The 18041-nt window shown below is 41.3% G+C and overlaps 1 protein-coding gene across 1 annotated transcript in view; it reads right to left on the minus strand.

The window, feature by feature from the left end:
• Positions 1 to 18041, minus strand: part of ABCC4 (ATP binding cassette subfamily C member 4) — a 230511-nt gene that overhangs the window by 129980 nt on the left and 82490 nt on the right. Inside the window, exons 10-14 of the mRNA XM_023528014.1 lie at positions 14510 to 14599; positions 13082 to 13273; positions 5487 to 5581; positions 5171 to 5257; positions 4987 to 5043 (exon numbers count right to left, since the gene is read on the minus strand). Of these exons, the coding sequence (XP_023383782.1) occupies positions 4987 to 5043; positions 5171 to 5257; positions 5487 to 5581; positions 13082 to 13273; positions 14510 to 14599 (521 nt within the window). The remainder of the gene's footprint in view (positions 1 to 4986; positions 5044 to 5170; positions 5258 to 5486; positions 5582 to 13081; positions 13274 to 14509; positions 14600 to 18041) is intronic.

Below are 18041 nucleotides of genomic sequence, written 5' to 3' on the forward strand. Positions count from 1 at the left end.
AGTAACCTCTTAAAGTGCTCCTACATTTTGAATACAGACCCCTAGGAACTAAGCCCCAGCTGCACCCACAATGGTCCGTGACCCCTCCAAGTTAGCGAGTAGTTGGTACCAGGCCCCAGTGACCACAGGCAGGGCTCCGGGCACACACTCTGGTGTCCCGAGTCCCACACTGAGCAAATCTCAGGACCATGACCACAACTCAACCTGCTGAGGAGGATCAGATCAAGAGTTCTGGAGGAACTCAGACTGGAGTTCATATCCTTGCCTTGCTCTACCTCCTACTAGACCGACAATGTCAGGTGAGCTTCTAAACCTCGCTGAAGCTCAGTTTCTTCATCTCAAAATAACAAATGTCAACTCATAGGCATGTTCCGAGAAATAAATCCACTTAGTAAATGTTAGCGCCATTCTCCCTCTTCCCGTTACTCATAAGAGGCCATCTGCTTTGGAGCTGGGACAGAAAAGTCCTAAGAGGACACTTTTGAGACTGGGCCTATGACCAAAAGCGAGACCCCAGGGTGTAGATGCATATACTATCATTTCATTCTTTAAGTCCAAAAGGATTGCTTTTTCTATTTTGACATGTCTTCATTTGGCTTTCATAGCAAAGTTTCTTAACCAAGTCAACCCCTCATCGGGCTTAGTAGGAAAGCTTTCAATGAAATTATTTCTCCTTAATTCAAAATTACCTGCCATTAATCCCTAAAGGCAGATGTTAATCAAATCTGATGGGTTACTGCATCCGAGATGGACCAACTGAACAGCTTTAAATTGTTTTCTTCCTAACATTCCATCACAGATGAGGTAATGTAATTACAATGATATTGTTAGTTGATGAGTTGAAATTTTTTCTAAATTATGATTTTCATCAAAATTTCCAGGAAAATAACTCTATTTTCCAAATTTTTAAGAGTAAAAATTTCCAAGTCAGGCCGTAAGTAAAAGATTGATTCCACAATGAGTTGTTTAACTCTCATTTTGTATAAGGGCTGTGTTAAGAGGTATCACATAGTAGAGAAAGGGACAGAAAGAAACTGTCGCAACCTTCATTCACTCAATCAACAAACACTGGTTGAGGTGCCAGGCACTAAGTGCTGAGGATACATCCACCAGTAGAGAATACAGGATATACTCTGCATCATGTGAAGGGAGACACACTAAGTGAATGTGGAAAATGCACTACGTGATGTGTGCTATGAAGGAAAAGCAAGGTGATGGTTGCTCTTAGATGGAGGTGACACCTGAGCCAAGAGAACATCTGGGGAAACATCCCTGGAAGAACAAATAGCAGGAGCAGTGGTTCTGGGACAGAAACATACTGTGCAACGGCGCCTTCATGCATTCACAGTTTAGTGGGGGATGAGGGGCGTGTAACGATCAAGTACAACCCGTTGTGGGCTGTGGGAAGACAGGAAGCTCGCAGTTCCCCCTGGAGGGACAGGAGGGGAAGGCGGAAAGGTGGGGAGGCGGTAGTGGTGTCCTTCATCTTTTTTCTTTGCCCTGGTACACTGTCCCCTGGCTCTTGGACAGAAGGAACAATATCTGTATAGACAGACAGGTATGAGAAGGGGCTCACCTCATCCGGAGCACTCCACAGAAGCCGGTGTGACTGGAATGTATATTGAGGCTGTGCAAGGAAATGCTGGAAAGGTGAATGGGGCTAGAATGCATAGAACCTTGCTTGCCCTTTCAGGACTTTGAGCTGCATCCTGAACAGGAAGGGAATCTGAAGGTCTGAGGCAGGAAGGGTGAACTGAGAAGGCAGCAGTGTGGGAGATCTGATTAGGACAGACCCAAAGAACTAATTATGCAGGAGCTGACACGCGGCTTTCTAAAATACAACACGGGTCTGTAGCCTGGGACAGATTTGACTGACATCAATTAATCTAAGTGCTCCTAACCTTCCGTACATGATAGAACCCACTTAATGTTGACAGTATATGGTTGTAAAATCCACAGACATTAATAAAATAACCTTGGATATATATTCATGACTTATGTAAACTGTTAATGGTGGTAAAAGTGTAATTCATTCACTTTTAATACAAAACACTTCATATTACTAAGCTTCAACACAACCGCCATCTTTCATAGTATATTGTTCAATCCAATTTTCTAACTCGTTGAGAACATTCTCCAGTTGCTGCTGAGTGATTTCCTAAATTGCATTCGTGCTCCCTGCCCTGTTTCCCTAAAGAACGTGGTTCTGATTAGCAAACAACAATTTTAACAAGCTTGCTTCTATCAAGTGTATATCCAAAGTCATTAAACCCGAAAGGTGCGAGAGGACTTTATAAACACCTGTGTTCGAGGAAGAACTTGGGAGAGCTTGTGTGATAAGCATACTGATACTTAGCAATTAAAACCCCTCCTCTCTCCTCCTCGTGATGTGATTGCAATGGCTAGCGGAAACTGTTCTTGGAGTGATGGAGAACTTGTGCAGACTCACATCAGACAGGGTGACGGACCCACGGGGATGCAAGATAGAGTGCAGGGAACGGGAAGGCTGAGCTACTCACGATGCCACTGAGGATGGGGGAGTGGGAAATCTCTCCATCAGCGCTAGTCTCCTGTCACTGAACTCAGTACAGCCCGCAAGGTACTTCTCTGCCTCAGAAAAAATTCATCGAGTCACATTCAAGATGGGTGGAAAAGAGAGGTCAGATCATACAGCTGGAGGTCATGCCAAGTGTCAGCTGGCCCTACTCTCTGCATTCTGAAAAAGTCGATGTACTATGCGCTATTTTTATGGTGATAAAATTTATGTAAAATAAAATTTACCATTTTAACCATCACCACCATCCATCTCTAGAACTTTTCACCACCCCAGTAAATAAGAACATTCTACATATACATTCTGGTGGGAAAATGTTAGGGACCCGCCCAGGGACCCATGCTTAGTGGATGGCCGTGAACTTCAGCTCCTAGTATCCAGGCTCAGAGCTGCCTCACACTCGCGCTCTCACACCGCTGGCTCTGTTTGAATCTCTTCTTTTTTTCAGGATCTGTTGTGAATGAACTGTGCACTCTCCACACTCACATGTTGATGCCTTAACCCCCCTCCCTTAGAATTTAGTGTTAGGGCCTTTAAAGAAATAATTAAGTTAAAATGAGGACGTTAGGGTGGGCCCTAATCCAATCTGACTGGTTTCCACAGAAGAATAGATTAGGACACAAGAGAAACACCATGGACACAGGTGAACAGAAAGGCCATATGAGGACAGAGCAGGAAGATGGCCATCTACAAGCTAAGGAGAGAGGCCTTAGGAGAAACTGAACCTCTGGACACCTCGGTCTTGGACTTCCAGCCTCCAGAACTGTGAGAAAATAAGTTTGTTGTTTAAGCTGCCCAATCTGTGGTACCTTGTCATGGCAGCCTGCTATAGACAAAATGTTTATGCCTTCCCAAAATTGACACATTGAACTGTAATTCCCAATGTGACTGCATTTGGAGGTAGGGGCTTTGGGAGGTGATTAGGTCATGAGAGCTGAACCCTCGTGAATGGGATTGTGCCCTAGTAAAGGAGACCTCAGTGAACTGCCCCCACCCCTTCCTCCATGTGAGGACACAGAGAGAAGAAGAACCAAGAAGCAAGCTGTCACCAGATACTCAATCTGCCTTGTTCTGACTTCCCAGCCTCTAGAACTCAGAAAACAAATTTGTTATTTATAAGCCACCTAGTCTATGGTATTCTGTTATAGCAGCCTGAACAGACACAGCCCTAGCAAACTAATACAGGACCTCACAGCAAGTACTTCCAAGCAACTTCCCTCTGCTACAGAACCCACATCTTGCTGTACAACCTGTACTTCCTGCAGCAAGACGTGCCTGCTGTTCTTTTCACATGTCTTGCTTCTTTTTATGTCTACAGCTTTGCTTCCACTACTCCCTTTAGCAAAAGGAAATGAATCCTATAGCTTCCACACACCCTGCCCAGCCTGCAGGCCCACAGCACCTGTCCTACCAAGCCCAGTCCAAGGTGAGTTTTACAAGCTGGGCTGAATGCCTAGAGCTGCCCACTTCTACTTCCATTTAGCATTCATTATCTTTACAGGGTGAACTCTTCCCATCCATGTGTCTTGACAAACTCCACAAATTCCTTAGGGGCCAAAACAGATCTAAACTTCTTGATCTCCCTTTCTCTGCCCAGTATGCACCCTTACCCTCTCTGGCTTACTGTCCTCCTTTGTAAACCTAGGTGGTTTGTGCAGTAACATTTGTAAGAGCATCTATCTCAGTGCACACAGTAGTGCCTAAGTGCAACCGAAAGGGTTCATTGGCTTGAACAAGGTAAACAACAGCAAGATAACTGTGGGATAGATATGGATGCTGTTTTAGCAAAAGCAAGTTCATGACGCTTTTGAAAAGGCTAGCTTAGACTTCATAGGAAGCATCCATCAGCGCACGTTAGGTTACGGTACACACAGAAAAGAGATTCAGAGTGTAGCTCAGTGGCTCGGTGGCTCAGCAAAAGCCAAAGAAAACAAATTCCAGAAACACAAAGTGAGAGGCTGGAGTTAATCCAGATTCTAGATACCTAGTTTTAAATTCAAGTTAACCCTATATTTGTGGGTCTTATTAGTTCGAATGAAGCAATATTAAATGATTGAAGCCATACTCTGCTGTGGAACAAATCATTAAATTCTAGACTTTACTAAGTATTTTCAACCTACAGAATAATAAATGTAAACCAACAAGGCCTTTCCATGGGAGATCTATGTTGGTACTGAAAACTTCGCTTCTAACATGCCACAAATGATAGAGGAAAAGAACTGGTAACCAAGTACCAGGTTACTACCCACCGGTAAGTTACTGTTCCACCTGTGGATTTAAAAACTGTACACCATCTTTACTCCTGGGGTCTGGATCCATCAACAGTGTCTTGGTTATCAAGTGTGAGTGGGTGGGGGGACTTGCACAATTTGCCATTTATTTCTTAACTCCCTAAAGCATATACTCGCCACACACCTGCACACAGTTAGTACCTTCTGTATTTTCCCATCTTGACCTCATATCTGCAAAATTTCTCTACACTGGATCTTCTGTGGAGGGAAGGGAGGGAACATCAAAGCTGAACAAGCTCGATCTTCTGAGGCACAAAGACGGTCCTGAGCCCACTCCACAGGATTCTTAGAAAGCAGAAATGACACAAAAAATGAGCTAACTCACAGTTGGAACAGGTGCTTTCCGACTTCTGCATCCACTGCACTGAGAGGATCGTCTAGAAGGTAGATGTCTGCATCCTGATATACTGCTCTAAAAACATAAAGAGATATCAGACTGACAAACAGTTCACGCCCCCTGGATCTCATCTCCGAATTCGATAGCTCAGATGATATTCATTCCAAGACCCAACGAAATAATCTAAGACTAGTGTTTCACACGGTACCCACACACCATAAGCAAGGACTGCGTGTTAACCCCTCCTAGAAATAAGAAATAGCACAAGAGGCACATGTAGAACAGCAGCTAAAACGCGATTTACCTTGCGAGGTTGACCCGGGCTTTCTGCCCTCCACTCAGCGTGGTTCCCCGATCTCCTATCATAGTTAGATCTCCATTCTCCAAAAGCTCCAAATCCTATATGGAGATAGAAAAAAAAAAAACTTAAAATGCATTCTACTGTCATCTTAAACTTTTAGCATTAGTTCTTCATACATGTATTTGATTGATAGCAATGGATACATTTCATAGTGACTAAACTATAACTTTGAACCTTTAAAAAAACTCACAGGGTTTTTGTCTTCATCCTGTAGTTTTTAACAGCATTTATGCCTTTAATTATTTTAACAGATATTTATTGAACATCAACTATATGTCAGGCATTGTTCTGGGCACAGTGAATTGAATGGAAAATAGTCCCCAGAGTTTCCATGTTGGGAGACTGGCAATACGAAAAATTAACATGAGTACAAGCACTAAGTACTATGAAGGAAAAGGAAGTCAGCTAAGGGGGAGAGAGAGTGAAGGAGGGAAAGTTTACTTTATATAGGGGTGGGGAAGGGCTCTGATCAGAGGAGGGTTTCAGCCAATAGAGACTCATTGGAGGCGGAAGCCAGCCTGCAGAGATGTGGAGAAAAAGTGTTCCATGTGGAAGAATGAGCAAGTGCATGGGGCAGATATACCCCCAAGGGGCTTGAAGACTAGCACGGAGGCCAGTAGAGCTGAAGCAGAGTGAGTAAAGAATACAGGGGATGGGCGAGGCCCAGCAGGTGGGGCTGTGGTTTCGCTCCGAGTGAAACGGGAAGGGGCACGGGGGAGAACTGACATGATCTGGCTTGGGCTTTTAAGGAATCACTCCTGCCTCTTTGTAGAAAACAGATGGTAGAGGGGCAGGAAAAGGCAGGGTACAAGTTAGGCTACGGCAATAATCTCGTTGAAAGATGACGGTGGCAGGGATCGAAGCAGGAGCAATGAAAATGGAGGGAAGTGGTCACATTCTGGACAAATTTCAAAAGTAAATCCTGTAAGAGCTGCTGATGGGATGAGGGTGGGTTGCAAGAAAAGAGGAAGACTGCATTGTTTTTGGCATGAAAGGGGCAAAGAATAGGGTCACCAATTACTGAGTTTAAGAGGATGATGGATGCAGGTTTAGGAGATAAAATACAGATTTTGGTTATGGGCAAGCTGAGATACCTATGGGTGATGTCAAGCTGCTGCTGGATATGCATACCTGAAGGTCTGTGTTAGAGGTACAAATGTGAAAGCTGGCGGCACATACATAGCTTGTAAAGGCACAGGACTTATTTTATCAAGGAGTGTGTCTTAACTAGCCATTTTGCTGATCTCAGTCTCAGCTTCCCGCTTTCAGAGAAGGGATGACACCTGACCCATGTCTTCACAGTGTTGTTTAAGACAGACACAGTGATAGAGTGACAGACAAGATCTATACAAGAAATAAGAGCAGAAAGAGCAGTCTGGGCAGGAGAAACCAAAGAAAAACCAAAATGTTCGAGGGACATTGAGCAGACCAATTGGACTAAATAGAGGCTTGTTCCATGCAATCCAGGCAAAACTCAAAGCTGAGAAGGATAAGAAGTTTTGATTTAAAGATCTGGGAATCTATCGGAAGTTATATTTAACTCTTAATTAAGTAATAAATAGACAAATCACGATACCTAGATAAAAAGATGACAACGACATCCCCAAAATGGCAGTATAATGATCAGGTTTAAGTTACATATTTAATGTTAGAAATCTTTACTTAGATTGCCTGTAATCATTATTAGACAGATCCTGACGTAGACAAGCAGAGTTTAGGGGCAGTTTGTTGGTTCTCTACTCTCTCAAAGGTCAACCTAGGATACATGGCAATACCTTTCTGCAAATGAAGCCCTCATTTTTCTGTCTCCACTTTGGCAAACATGGAGGAGAGAGCAAGTGACACATGGGGATCTCCAGGATAAACAAGTCCTTTGATATCCCTAAGACTCGCCTTCCTTTTCTACAAAATGTGCAGGAGAAACAAGAATTACTCAACTCGAGGATGCTGTGAGAACCAAAAGAGTAAGTATAAGAACACCCTCAACAGATGGAAAAAGAACATGAATTAACTTTTGCTATTGTTGACCAATACGTATTTTCTGATCAAACCAACAGTGGGATCGCATTCACATTCTGACACAGTGTGAATCACAATATGCCAAGCACACCAACAAGAGAAAAGAGAAAAGGTGTGTCTCCATCATAACCCATTCCCTGAAGGCCCGCCAAAACACACAGGCGCTCAGAATTCCCTGAATACTCAAAGCTTAACTGGACTGCATCAAATGAAAGGCAGTGATGGCTCTATCATGCAAATTCACTATTATCTCACATTTTTTCTTTGTTGAGCTCAAAAGTTAGTACCATCTCTTGCTTTTGGTTTTCACGAAAAAACAATGAGCCATTTTAAGATAGGTTCCCAGACTTCTGGGAGCGCACGCACACACACGCACGCGCACGCACACACACACGTTTACTTTGTCTCTCTTTCACGGTTGACAGTCCTTGCAAAGTATCCTGCTTAGATTTTTATGCCTTGATTTTATGTTGTTTTGTTCCTTCTTAAAAATAGCACCACATTGTAGCACAGCAATCTTAGCTATTTTCTAGAAAAGGAACTTAAAACTCACTCTTTCATTTAGGACATTTATGAAATAAGAAACGGGCTCTCTTCAAGTCTGGTAAAAGAAGGACTCTGAGTGTGTTGACTCTGCAAACTATTTATAGACAAGCCGCAGACGAGAAAAACATTTCAAAGGATCTGAAGGAACACCCGAGTCAGACTAATTTCCTAACCACAATTTTCTGATTTGGTTGGAGGAAAAAGCCTGGGTTGAGCATATATGACAATTCCTCCCAATGACAAGAAGGTATCTTACATTACTCCTAAGTTAAATTTAACTGATTATTTCATCCACAACAGCTTTCACTGAAAAGCAGATACATAAACTAGAGGAAAACCAGGAAATGGCTACACTGGTTTGATGTTGCCAGGCCAAAAACATCAAGTGCCCTTTAGCAATGGTAGAGACTTACAGCAGAAATGTCATTGAGCACACTGCTGCAATAGTTCGTGAGGGCCAGACGCGAGGCCCCAGCAATCAAAGGCTGGATTCCAGGGTCGAACAGCAGGACTCCCATGAGCCTTTGTTCCTAGCTTTTCCTCCATTTGGAATTACCCTTCCTATCACAGCCTGTCAATAGCCTGCCTACCCATCTTTCCAGGCCCAGCTCACTCTCCTCCATGAAACCATCCCTGAGTTTCCCCAGTCAGAAGTCATCTCTCTTTTCGACCAGGTTCCTAAAGCTTTGTTTATATTTCTCCTGAAGAACACATCTAATTCTGCTTCATAATATGTATGCTTGCACATGGCTTCTCTCCCCATTAGTCAGCTCCTGGATGGTAAGACCTATGTGCCAATCACTGTGCTGGATGCCTTATACTGATTATCTCTAATCCTCACAAAAGCTGGACAGTAGGTTCACTCAGACCTCTGCATCCATGGGTTTCTCATCTGCAGATTCAACCAACTCTGGATAGAAAACAGAATTTTCCAAAAGTGGTTAGGGATCCATGGATACAGAGGGCTGACTATATGCTTGTTCTACGTCATTTTATGTAAGAGACTTGGGTATCAGAGGGAAGTCCTGGAACCAATCCTCTATAAATAGCAACAGATGACTATATTGAACCCATTTCACAGAAGAGGAAACTGAGACTAAGTGAGATTCTATAACTGGTCTGAGAACTATTAGCTATTAAACGGAATGGCTGAAATCTGAACCAAACTCATCTCAGTTCATAGGCTCTTTCTTCACATTATGCTGTCCCCTGTGGTTACTGAAAAATACATTTGAAATGAATGCAATATTGAAATAATTCAAGACCTTGTAGCCCTTAATATTTAAATATAGAAATATCAATAAATTTGGTCTCCATATCTAGATTAGCCTCATGTATCCCTTTTGTACTCATGACTTCTTGTTTCCTATTACGTCCTAGGCAAGTGATACAGTTATTTCAATTGAGAGATAAAAAAATAAAGATATAACAACAATTATTCTGCTTGTTAAGACAATCCGAAAAAAATGTCCAACTTGGCAGGAATGTGGCAAATATGAGAAGAAATTATAAGCTTATGAACATCCCAAAAGGGTCTGTAAATTCAAGCGATCTATGTGGGAAAATATTAGACTAGAATTTATCAGTGCTGTATCTTTGAACATGTACTGCCTAAAAGTTTTTAAAAGTCTTCACAGAGTAAAAGATAATATGCAGAAAAATGTTACATAATATATTGTTTATGGTATGGTAACACGTATTTCTTGTTGATTTATGTAATATACTATGTGTGGAACATCTATGCAAATATCAACTCAGATAATGAATGTATACTCAGATACATTCCTTCTAACATGTCACATTTTATAGATGCAATTTTATCCAAAACTGGCTGTTCTTATAATTAAGAGCTAATTTTTGAACATTATTCTAACACTTATAGTGCTTGTTTGTCCCTTGCAATCGGGAGCTTTAAAATCATTACTGCATTTCATCCTCAAAAGAATCTTATGAGGTTGATAGTATTATTATCTCTACTTTACAGATAAAGAAACTGAGACTTTGTAAAGTTCACACAATTAGCCAAAATCACGCACCCAATAAGAGAAACTAAGACTCAGCCCTAGAGTTGTCTGACTCAAGAGCCTTCCAGTTTAACTGTGACTCCGACAGGACCTATCGTTATTATGTTGTTTCCTAAATTATGTTCTAGAACTGACTACAGTGTTACTTCGAATATGTCATTAGCCTAAATCGATGTTGCTAGATATGATTACTTCCTATCTCCTTGTTTTATTATAGAAATGTTTTCAGCTCAATGAACTTAAAAGTTTATTTCAAATAGATCCAGTATAATACATCCAGTTGTTATTAATACACGTAATGTAAGAAATGTTCTGTTGTTTCCTCCGGGATTGGGGGTAGAGGATAAGGAGAAATCTTTATTATATTTATATGGATGGATGAATGTATATATTTAGAGAAAAGGCTATAATAGGAACAGTAGCTAGCTACCATTTACTAAAAATCTGGAGTGTTTGCATTTTACAGGCTTTATCTGTGGTCTTTACAATAATTCCACACCTCTCCCATTTAATAGGAAAGGAAGTGAGACAAACACCTGGAATAACAGTCCCGAGGACTGTTTCTCTCCAAAGGCCAAAGCTTTGCTACTACGTATGAAGTCTCTATATCTACAGGCCCCAATTATCCATGGCCATTCATGTCCATCCATTGACACATGGATTCCAAAGGGAGATATGCAAAAGATCTCACAACTCATTAAAAAACCTCTTGGAAACCTTCTGACTCAATGTTCTCATTCTGCAGAATAAATGTCAGAGGCCCAGGCAGGTGACAGGACAGGTCCAAAGTGACAGTGAGCAAGTGACAAAGTGAAGGCCAGGACTCCACTCTTTTCTTCTCCACCCTGGGCCTCTCTTCCAGCCAAGGCCCTAACTTCACGCCCATGTGTCATACAGCAGAACAAGATGACAGTCCATGTTTGCAAGTCAAGTCACATACAGAAGAATCACTGTGCAGCCCAACCCTGCAAGGGCCCACTTCCCAACGGAGCCTGTGTGCCACAGAGACACCCACAGAGTGGACGAAGCCACAGAACACTGCTCCCATTACAGGGCCACGTGGCTGTGGCAAAGGCATCAGTCCCTGGGGAAAATGCTGCCTGGCAGCTACCGTTCCCAACACCCGCTTTTCTCCAGAGATGCTCAAATGTGGGAGAGTAGAAAAGACAGGGCCGAGGTATCACTGGAAAGACAAGGATGTGCGATCAAACACCTAGACACTGGCCTAGGTCTCTGGAGTCTGACCTGGGATCAAGCACTGCACTTGATTCAGGTAAAGAGGAAATGCCTGAGATCTGTTTATTCTACATTTCACATTCCACCTTCATCGATCAGCTAATTTTTGAAATAGTTCTTCCTTATAAACTTTCTCAAGTGAGAAGTAGTGAGGCATCGTGGGAAAGCATGGGGTCTGGGGTCCTGCTGAAACAAATCTGAACCTGAGCTGCAAATGTTTAAGTGAATCGTTTAAGCTTTCTAAGCCTCAGTTTTGCCAACTGTAAAGTAAGGACGGGCACAGCAAAGGCACTGATAAAAGATTAAAAACTTGAGTACCTTTGTGTGTGTGCATGTGTGGGGGGGAGAGAGAGAAATGATTAGCATGTAAACTCTGAATAAATGGGAGCTATTATTATTACTGCTCTACATTTTTTCCCTCTTCTTTTCTTATATAACATATATACTGCTTTAAAAAATCTAGCTCATGACTGCTAACTTGATGTTACTTCTAAAAACACATAATCTCTCATTAACAATAACCCAGGAAAAAGAAAGAAAAGCCCACTAGACAAGCAACTATGTTTTGTATATATCATCTTAAAATGCTACTCACTTGATGCAATCTATAATGATCAAGCCATTGTTCAAGCAAAATTACTACTTCCTCACAAAGCTGGTTTGAGGCCTTCAACACCATCCCTCTGACTGCCTGTCTTAGCCTTTCCCACAAGGCATGAAAGATAAAAGCAGTCGGATGTCCAGACCGCACTGAGCAGACCCCAGGGAGAGCCTTTTAAGGCTATCGTTCACTGATGTTCTATAACCCAAAGAGAGTAACACAGCTCGTGTCAGCATTTACTTTTTTTTTCTTTTTGCCAAATTACATCTTATCACGTAAACTGAGTTTTCATCATTCACTCACTAATTTCGTTTAAATTTCAATGTACAATTAAACATTTCATCCACCATTTTCTGCAAAGCTCCATGTCATTTCTGCCCTAGTGAAACGATGTAATATTAAAAAGAAATTTGAAAACATTGTTTTCTTTCAATAATAAATTACAAGTCAAAAAGCAGAGAGGAAAATCTGTAGAATAAAAGGACCTGGAAGGCGAGTCAACCCAGTGCCAAGTGCAGACCTTACGTGGAGTCTGATTCAAACCAACGGTTAACAGGATTTCTTAGGGAGATGGTCAACAAAATGTAAACACTGACTACCAGAACACTGATGATCTTAAGAAATTTTGGTCATTTTTCAGGTGTGATAATGTGGTGTCTTTTCAAAGGCTTTCTTGTATTTTAGAGATAACTAATGAAATAGTTACAGATGAATTAACATGAGGTCTAGGATCTGCTCAAAAATAATTTGGGGTGAGGTGGGGCTGGCAGCGGATGGTGGGGGGTGGGCACATGAGGGTTCTTACAATATTCTCTCCACTTGTGCAGATTTCTATAGTTGTCCATTTAAAAAAAGGTTGAAAGTGAATAAAACTTCACAAAATAAACAAACTCAAAGGAAAAAGCACTCTGTAAATGTCTTTATCACATAAGGATTAAAATAGCAGTGTGCATATGTGCACATGTGTTTACATAGAAAACCAACTTAAAGTATTAAATAGCACTCAGATACCACGTTGAAAATTTAAACTTTTAACAAACCTTATAGTTTAAGCTAACACTATTATTATTATCTGAAATCTGAATATATGCAACACTGAAGTCATTACTCACCTTTTTCAAAGCACAAGCCTGTATTACTTTTTCATATCGTTCCTTTTCATATTTCTTCCCAAATAAAATATTACTCCTCACAGTTCCTGAAAACACCCAGGGCTGTTGAGAAACATACGCGACTCTTCCATGCACACTGACCAGCCCCTGGCTCGGGGACAGTTCCCCCAGCACGGCACTCAACAGTGATGACTGAAACAGATTGCAAACAAACATATGTGTACAGACAGCACTCAGGACGAACGAGCCACTGCAATACCGCCTTCCCTTGCCCTGCAGTTTGATAAATGCTATAGCCCTTTCATTTAAAATAGGATAAAGTTCAGTCCTGGAAGCTAGCAATAGAAAAAAATCTTTAAATATATTACTGGTCAGTATAAACTAATGGTTGATAAGGAATAACAATAAAATAGAGTACGACAATCTATTCTGCCCAAAAGTCTTCCCTCAAATGAAATACTTTACTCAACAAAGACTAATGAAGAATGTTTAACATTCTTAACTGAGTAGCCTTGCATGATATGTGTTTCATATGCCTGACGTTTAATGTAGCTGTCCCAGCAAACAGGTATCTTTTACTTCACAAATATTTGTTCCTGAAAAGCTATGTGTATATATTTAAATCTAATGCACCAGAAAAGAGTATTTGAAGGAATTCTGAAGGGAGTCATGTTTCCAAAGGGCAAAAACCCATCCTAAAAGAAAGAATCCCCTTCTCATTTATGCAGCCTATGTTTTTATTTCTTTATTTTGTTGTTTCAGAACATGCAAGACTAAGCATGCACACACATTTCCTTCAAATCTCTTACAACATACAAACATGAGATGCTGCACCTAAATGATCAGAGTGCTTATAACACGGAGCTGAAAGAACCTGTTTGAGTATCTGCCTCGCCCCAGAACCTGGTCAGTTCTGAAGGGCAAAGGCATCTGGGTCCATGCTTATATTGTACCCTTTGCTCTCAGCACAGTGCCATGCACATGGCTGCACATTTACTAAATTGTGTTTATGTGACTTGGATAAATCAGATAAGGACATGTTTAAAACTTTCTGGAAGAGCTTTTACAACCTCCAGACTTCCTGTAGGGTCTGCTCTGACAAAAAGAAGTCCCCATTTGCTCAGTCATTCCATCCCGAATAGCTGCCACTTAAATAATTTCCTTCTCTGAGATGACCAACTTTCAGACAAGCAGTTCTCAATTGTGCAATTTGAATTACCAAGAAGAAAAACATAAGGTGCTTTACCCAGATTTATTTGGCCATGCAACCTTCTTGCAAAACTTACATTCCATGGAACATACTTTGAGAAATGCCATTCTAGATATATCCAATTCAAACCTGTGTTACATATAGCTTTGGGCTCAGCCTCAACAATTTGACACAGGATGTGGCGTTATATTAAGCTGCAAAAAGGCATTCCAACTTACCTTTCCTGCTCCCACAGGTCCAACCACAGCTAACAATTCACCGGGTCTGACAGTAAAGGAAAGGTCTTGGAGGGTTGGGGTTTCTAATACCTATAAATTAAAGTTTACAAAAATGTATCCATTTCAAAGTTTACAAAAATGTACCCATTTCAAAAAGTGAAGAAAACAATATAACAGGCACTGATACATGAACATAACCCATATCTTTCTCCTTCCTATTTTAATATATTGTGTCCTGGAATCCTTTTCATCCAATCATATCTCTTTGGGGGTTTGAAGCAGCTTCAGTTGCCTTTAGGAAAGCCCATTCTTTTACCAGATTTCTGTGTGGACACAGCTCTAGACAGAGAATTTAAGTAGCAAAAATGACGAGGCACCTTCTTAAATGAAAACTTCTTGATGTTCAATAACTTATTAAAAACAATGTACTTAATAGTACATTCAGTGTCAGTGGTTTTTAATCATTTATAAATTTTCATTAAACCCTTGGATTTAATCTATTTCATTAATCTCCACAAGATGGCAGCATAAGTACATGACATGCCTGGTCCTTGACTAATAATTTGAAATCTCCACCAATGTATTTTCTCTTGATAAAGAATGAATCTCAGTAATGCTTAGCAAGCAAGAAGCCCCTTCAAAATAATGTTGGCAAATAAATTCCTGTAAATGATGGTCAAGGCTGTAATTAGATCTCTAATTTAACAACAACAAAAATGGGGCATAAAATTATATATTGAGTTAGAGTGATAGTCAATTTTATACCTGTAGCATGTATTACCAGCCCTGGCTAAACAGGGACAACAAAGTACTTCTACTGTAGAAACACAGAGGTACCTGCAACAGCATACTATCCAACGCAAGGGGGAGAAGGATAAAGTACTCGTCCTGCTAATGACAAGTCATATTCCTAAATAATTTACGAATTCTAAAATAAAGGGAGTTAGGGTATATGTATGTTTATACATATACTAAGCGTGGAGAAAATTCTCAATAACCGCTAATGTTAAAAAACTTTTAATGTTTTAAAAAAAAGAGTGGGTATATGTGATTACTAAAATGCCCAAAAGACTAAAAGCACATGAGAAATAAAAAGTATGGATAATCTTCAAAATGAAAAATTTCTCTGGAAATAACTGAGTTAATTAAAAGATGGTCACATACTAAAATGATGACAATTATTTTTAATCACAAGAAAATTAGCCCCAGACTTTCTAGGAATTACTAAAAACCATCAATATGAAGCTGGATTTTAATACATCAGAAACATTTTTTAAGCTTCTCTACTTTTTTAATGTCTAATAACTAGTTCCTATTTTACGATTTTTACTTAGTGTTGACTGCAAAATAATGAGCCACATACAAACATTGGTTTCCTGTCATATCACCTCATTGTTCCTTGGGCCAGATAGGCAGCAGTTCCTTCTCTGTGCAGGTTTCAGGATAAGACACTGCTCTAGCATGACCAGAAGGGGGCAGCATTCAAGAGCTTAAGAGTGCTAGAGTCCCTTGCACTCCTGGTTCAGCTACTGGTGATGCAACAAGGATCACAGACTGAGCCCACACTCCACTCTCTGTGCCAGACTTCGTCTAGGCGCTGGGAATGCAGCAGTAAACCACACAGAAAAAAAAAAAACCCTTGCCCTATGAAGATTTAAAGGCTCCAACTGAACCATAAATTTTAAGGCTTACAGAATAAGACCAAATCCATTCATTTCATAAGTGAGAAGCTAGTAGGTAAGAAGATCCTCCCCCACTTGCCTGGCTGTTTAGTGGAGCAAGTTAGAGAGTACACGTCTTTCTCCTGCACTGCAACACAGCATGCACTTCATTTTGCCTCAGCTTCTCTCCAAACCCAGCAACGTCTGTGCCCCTCCTACACCCGAGGGCTCTCTCATCCATGACCTAACCTGACACCTCCTAATTATTCCCAAGCACTGGCACAATCCTTCCACAAGCAAGGCTAGCAAAACAGAATAGGGTGTTCTGTACAACAATGCAAGCTGCAAAAAAAGTCTGAGAACATGTTATCAAGTTCTTGGGAGAAGAACAAAGCAGCTCTATTTATAATGTTGCATAGTTTGGTACAAAAGAAATTTGGTCATGGGTCATATAAAGTGTTTATTAGCCACCTGGGTGCTTCATCTAACTCAAAACATTCAACAGACTACACCTTTATAATAAAATTTAAATGGTGCTTTCTATAAATACTTACAATGTATCATGATGAGCACTAGGAAGTAGGAGGTAAATCTATTTTATTAAGCTAGGGCAGGTTAGGTAAGGCAGCTTGTGTGAGCTTCCATGTACAAAAGGTGCAATGATGTGGTTTTATGAATTTGGGAATATACTACTGTTTGGGTAGAGATGGCAGACACTGAATCAGAAGTAGGTGACCACGATGCAGGTGGCACAATACTTAAGAGTCATAGGCATGAAAACACAAGAAGAGTCTACAAAGTATGACACTTGTACCACTGGAGAAGGGAGAACGAGAGTGGAGGTTGGAAGGAGTGCTGGCTGAGCACGTGTTTGCTCTTGGCTTCAATTCCCGCCTTACCTCTGCTACGCTTGGAACTGCCAGCTCCTGCAAACCTCCTGCAAACTTCCAAGTCAAAGGCAGTTCAGTCCTAAAGGATACTGTCTGAGGCCAGGAGGCAGGAGACGGGGAAGCTGGTACCCACCAGTACCTCCACCTGCTTCTCCAGCCTTCACTATAGTCGCACTACCTCTGCTGTGCCAGCATCAACAAAACAGCCTTTCGCACTGTAGTCCCCACTCCCACTGGCAGCCCGGCTCCTGAGTTCTGCCCCAGACAGGTGACCCTCTGGTAAACACCACCTCCTCCCTGCATTCCTCCAGCCCTAGAAGTGCGAGCAACTTCCTGGCATTGCTAATCTCTGGGTTACCTCACCCACTACACATGTAACTAATTCCCCACATGACATTCCCTCTCCTGTGTGTGGGTTATTTCCCTAATCCAGACTGATACAGAAGGATATGCACAGTGGACCATGGAACCCTGAGAGAAAAGCATTTCAGTTGTTGATATAGGAGGCTGCACTGAATGTGCAAGTTTGAGAACTTCTTGAGAGTGGTTCCTAGTTTTGTTTTGTTTTGTTTTCCCATCTGCCTAAATGCCATAAATAAACCAAGTAGTGGGAAAATCCTCATGACCTCACCAGTCCCACCTGTCAGCTTGCCACACAGTGAAACTCTCAGATTGGGACCCACTGGCTCTTACTATGCCCAGCCTGCTGCCTCCTGCCTGCTCCTGACTGGCACCAAAGTAGCCAGCACGACCCAGGAGCTTAGAATAGGGGAGCCGCCTCCCTACTCCACAGCAAAGATCCAAATCATGGTTTTACTCAATACGTAGTAGATAGTCTGATAATGTCAAGGTAAAAAGTACACTCTAATCCTATAAATTCTAACATTACAAACTTACATACTTTAAGTTCAAAATCTGGTAATATTTTGAAAGTTCTCTTGAAAAACGAGATAAAGAACAACATGTCAAATGCCTCAGCCT

This window comes from Pteropus vampyrus, unplaced genomic scaffold (genome assembly GCF_000151845.1).
Source record: "Pteropus vampyrus isolate Shadow unplaced genomic scaffold, Pvam_2.0 Scaffold21, whole genome shotgun sequence".
NCBI lineage: Eukaryota > Metazoa > Chordata > Mammalia > Chiroptera > Pteropodidae > Pteropus > Pteropus vampyrus.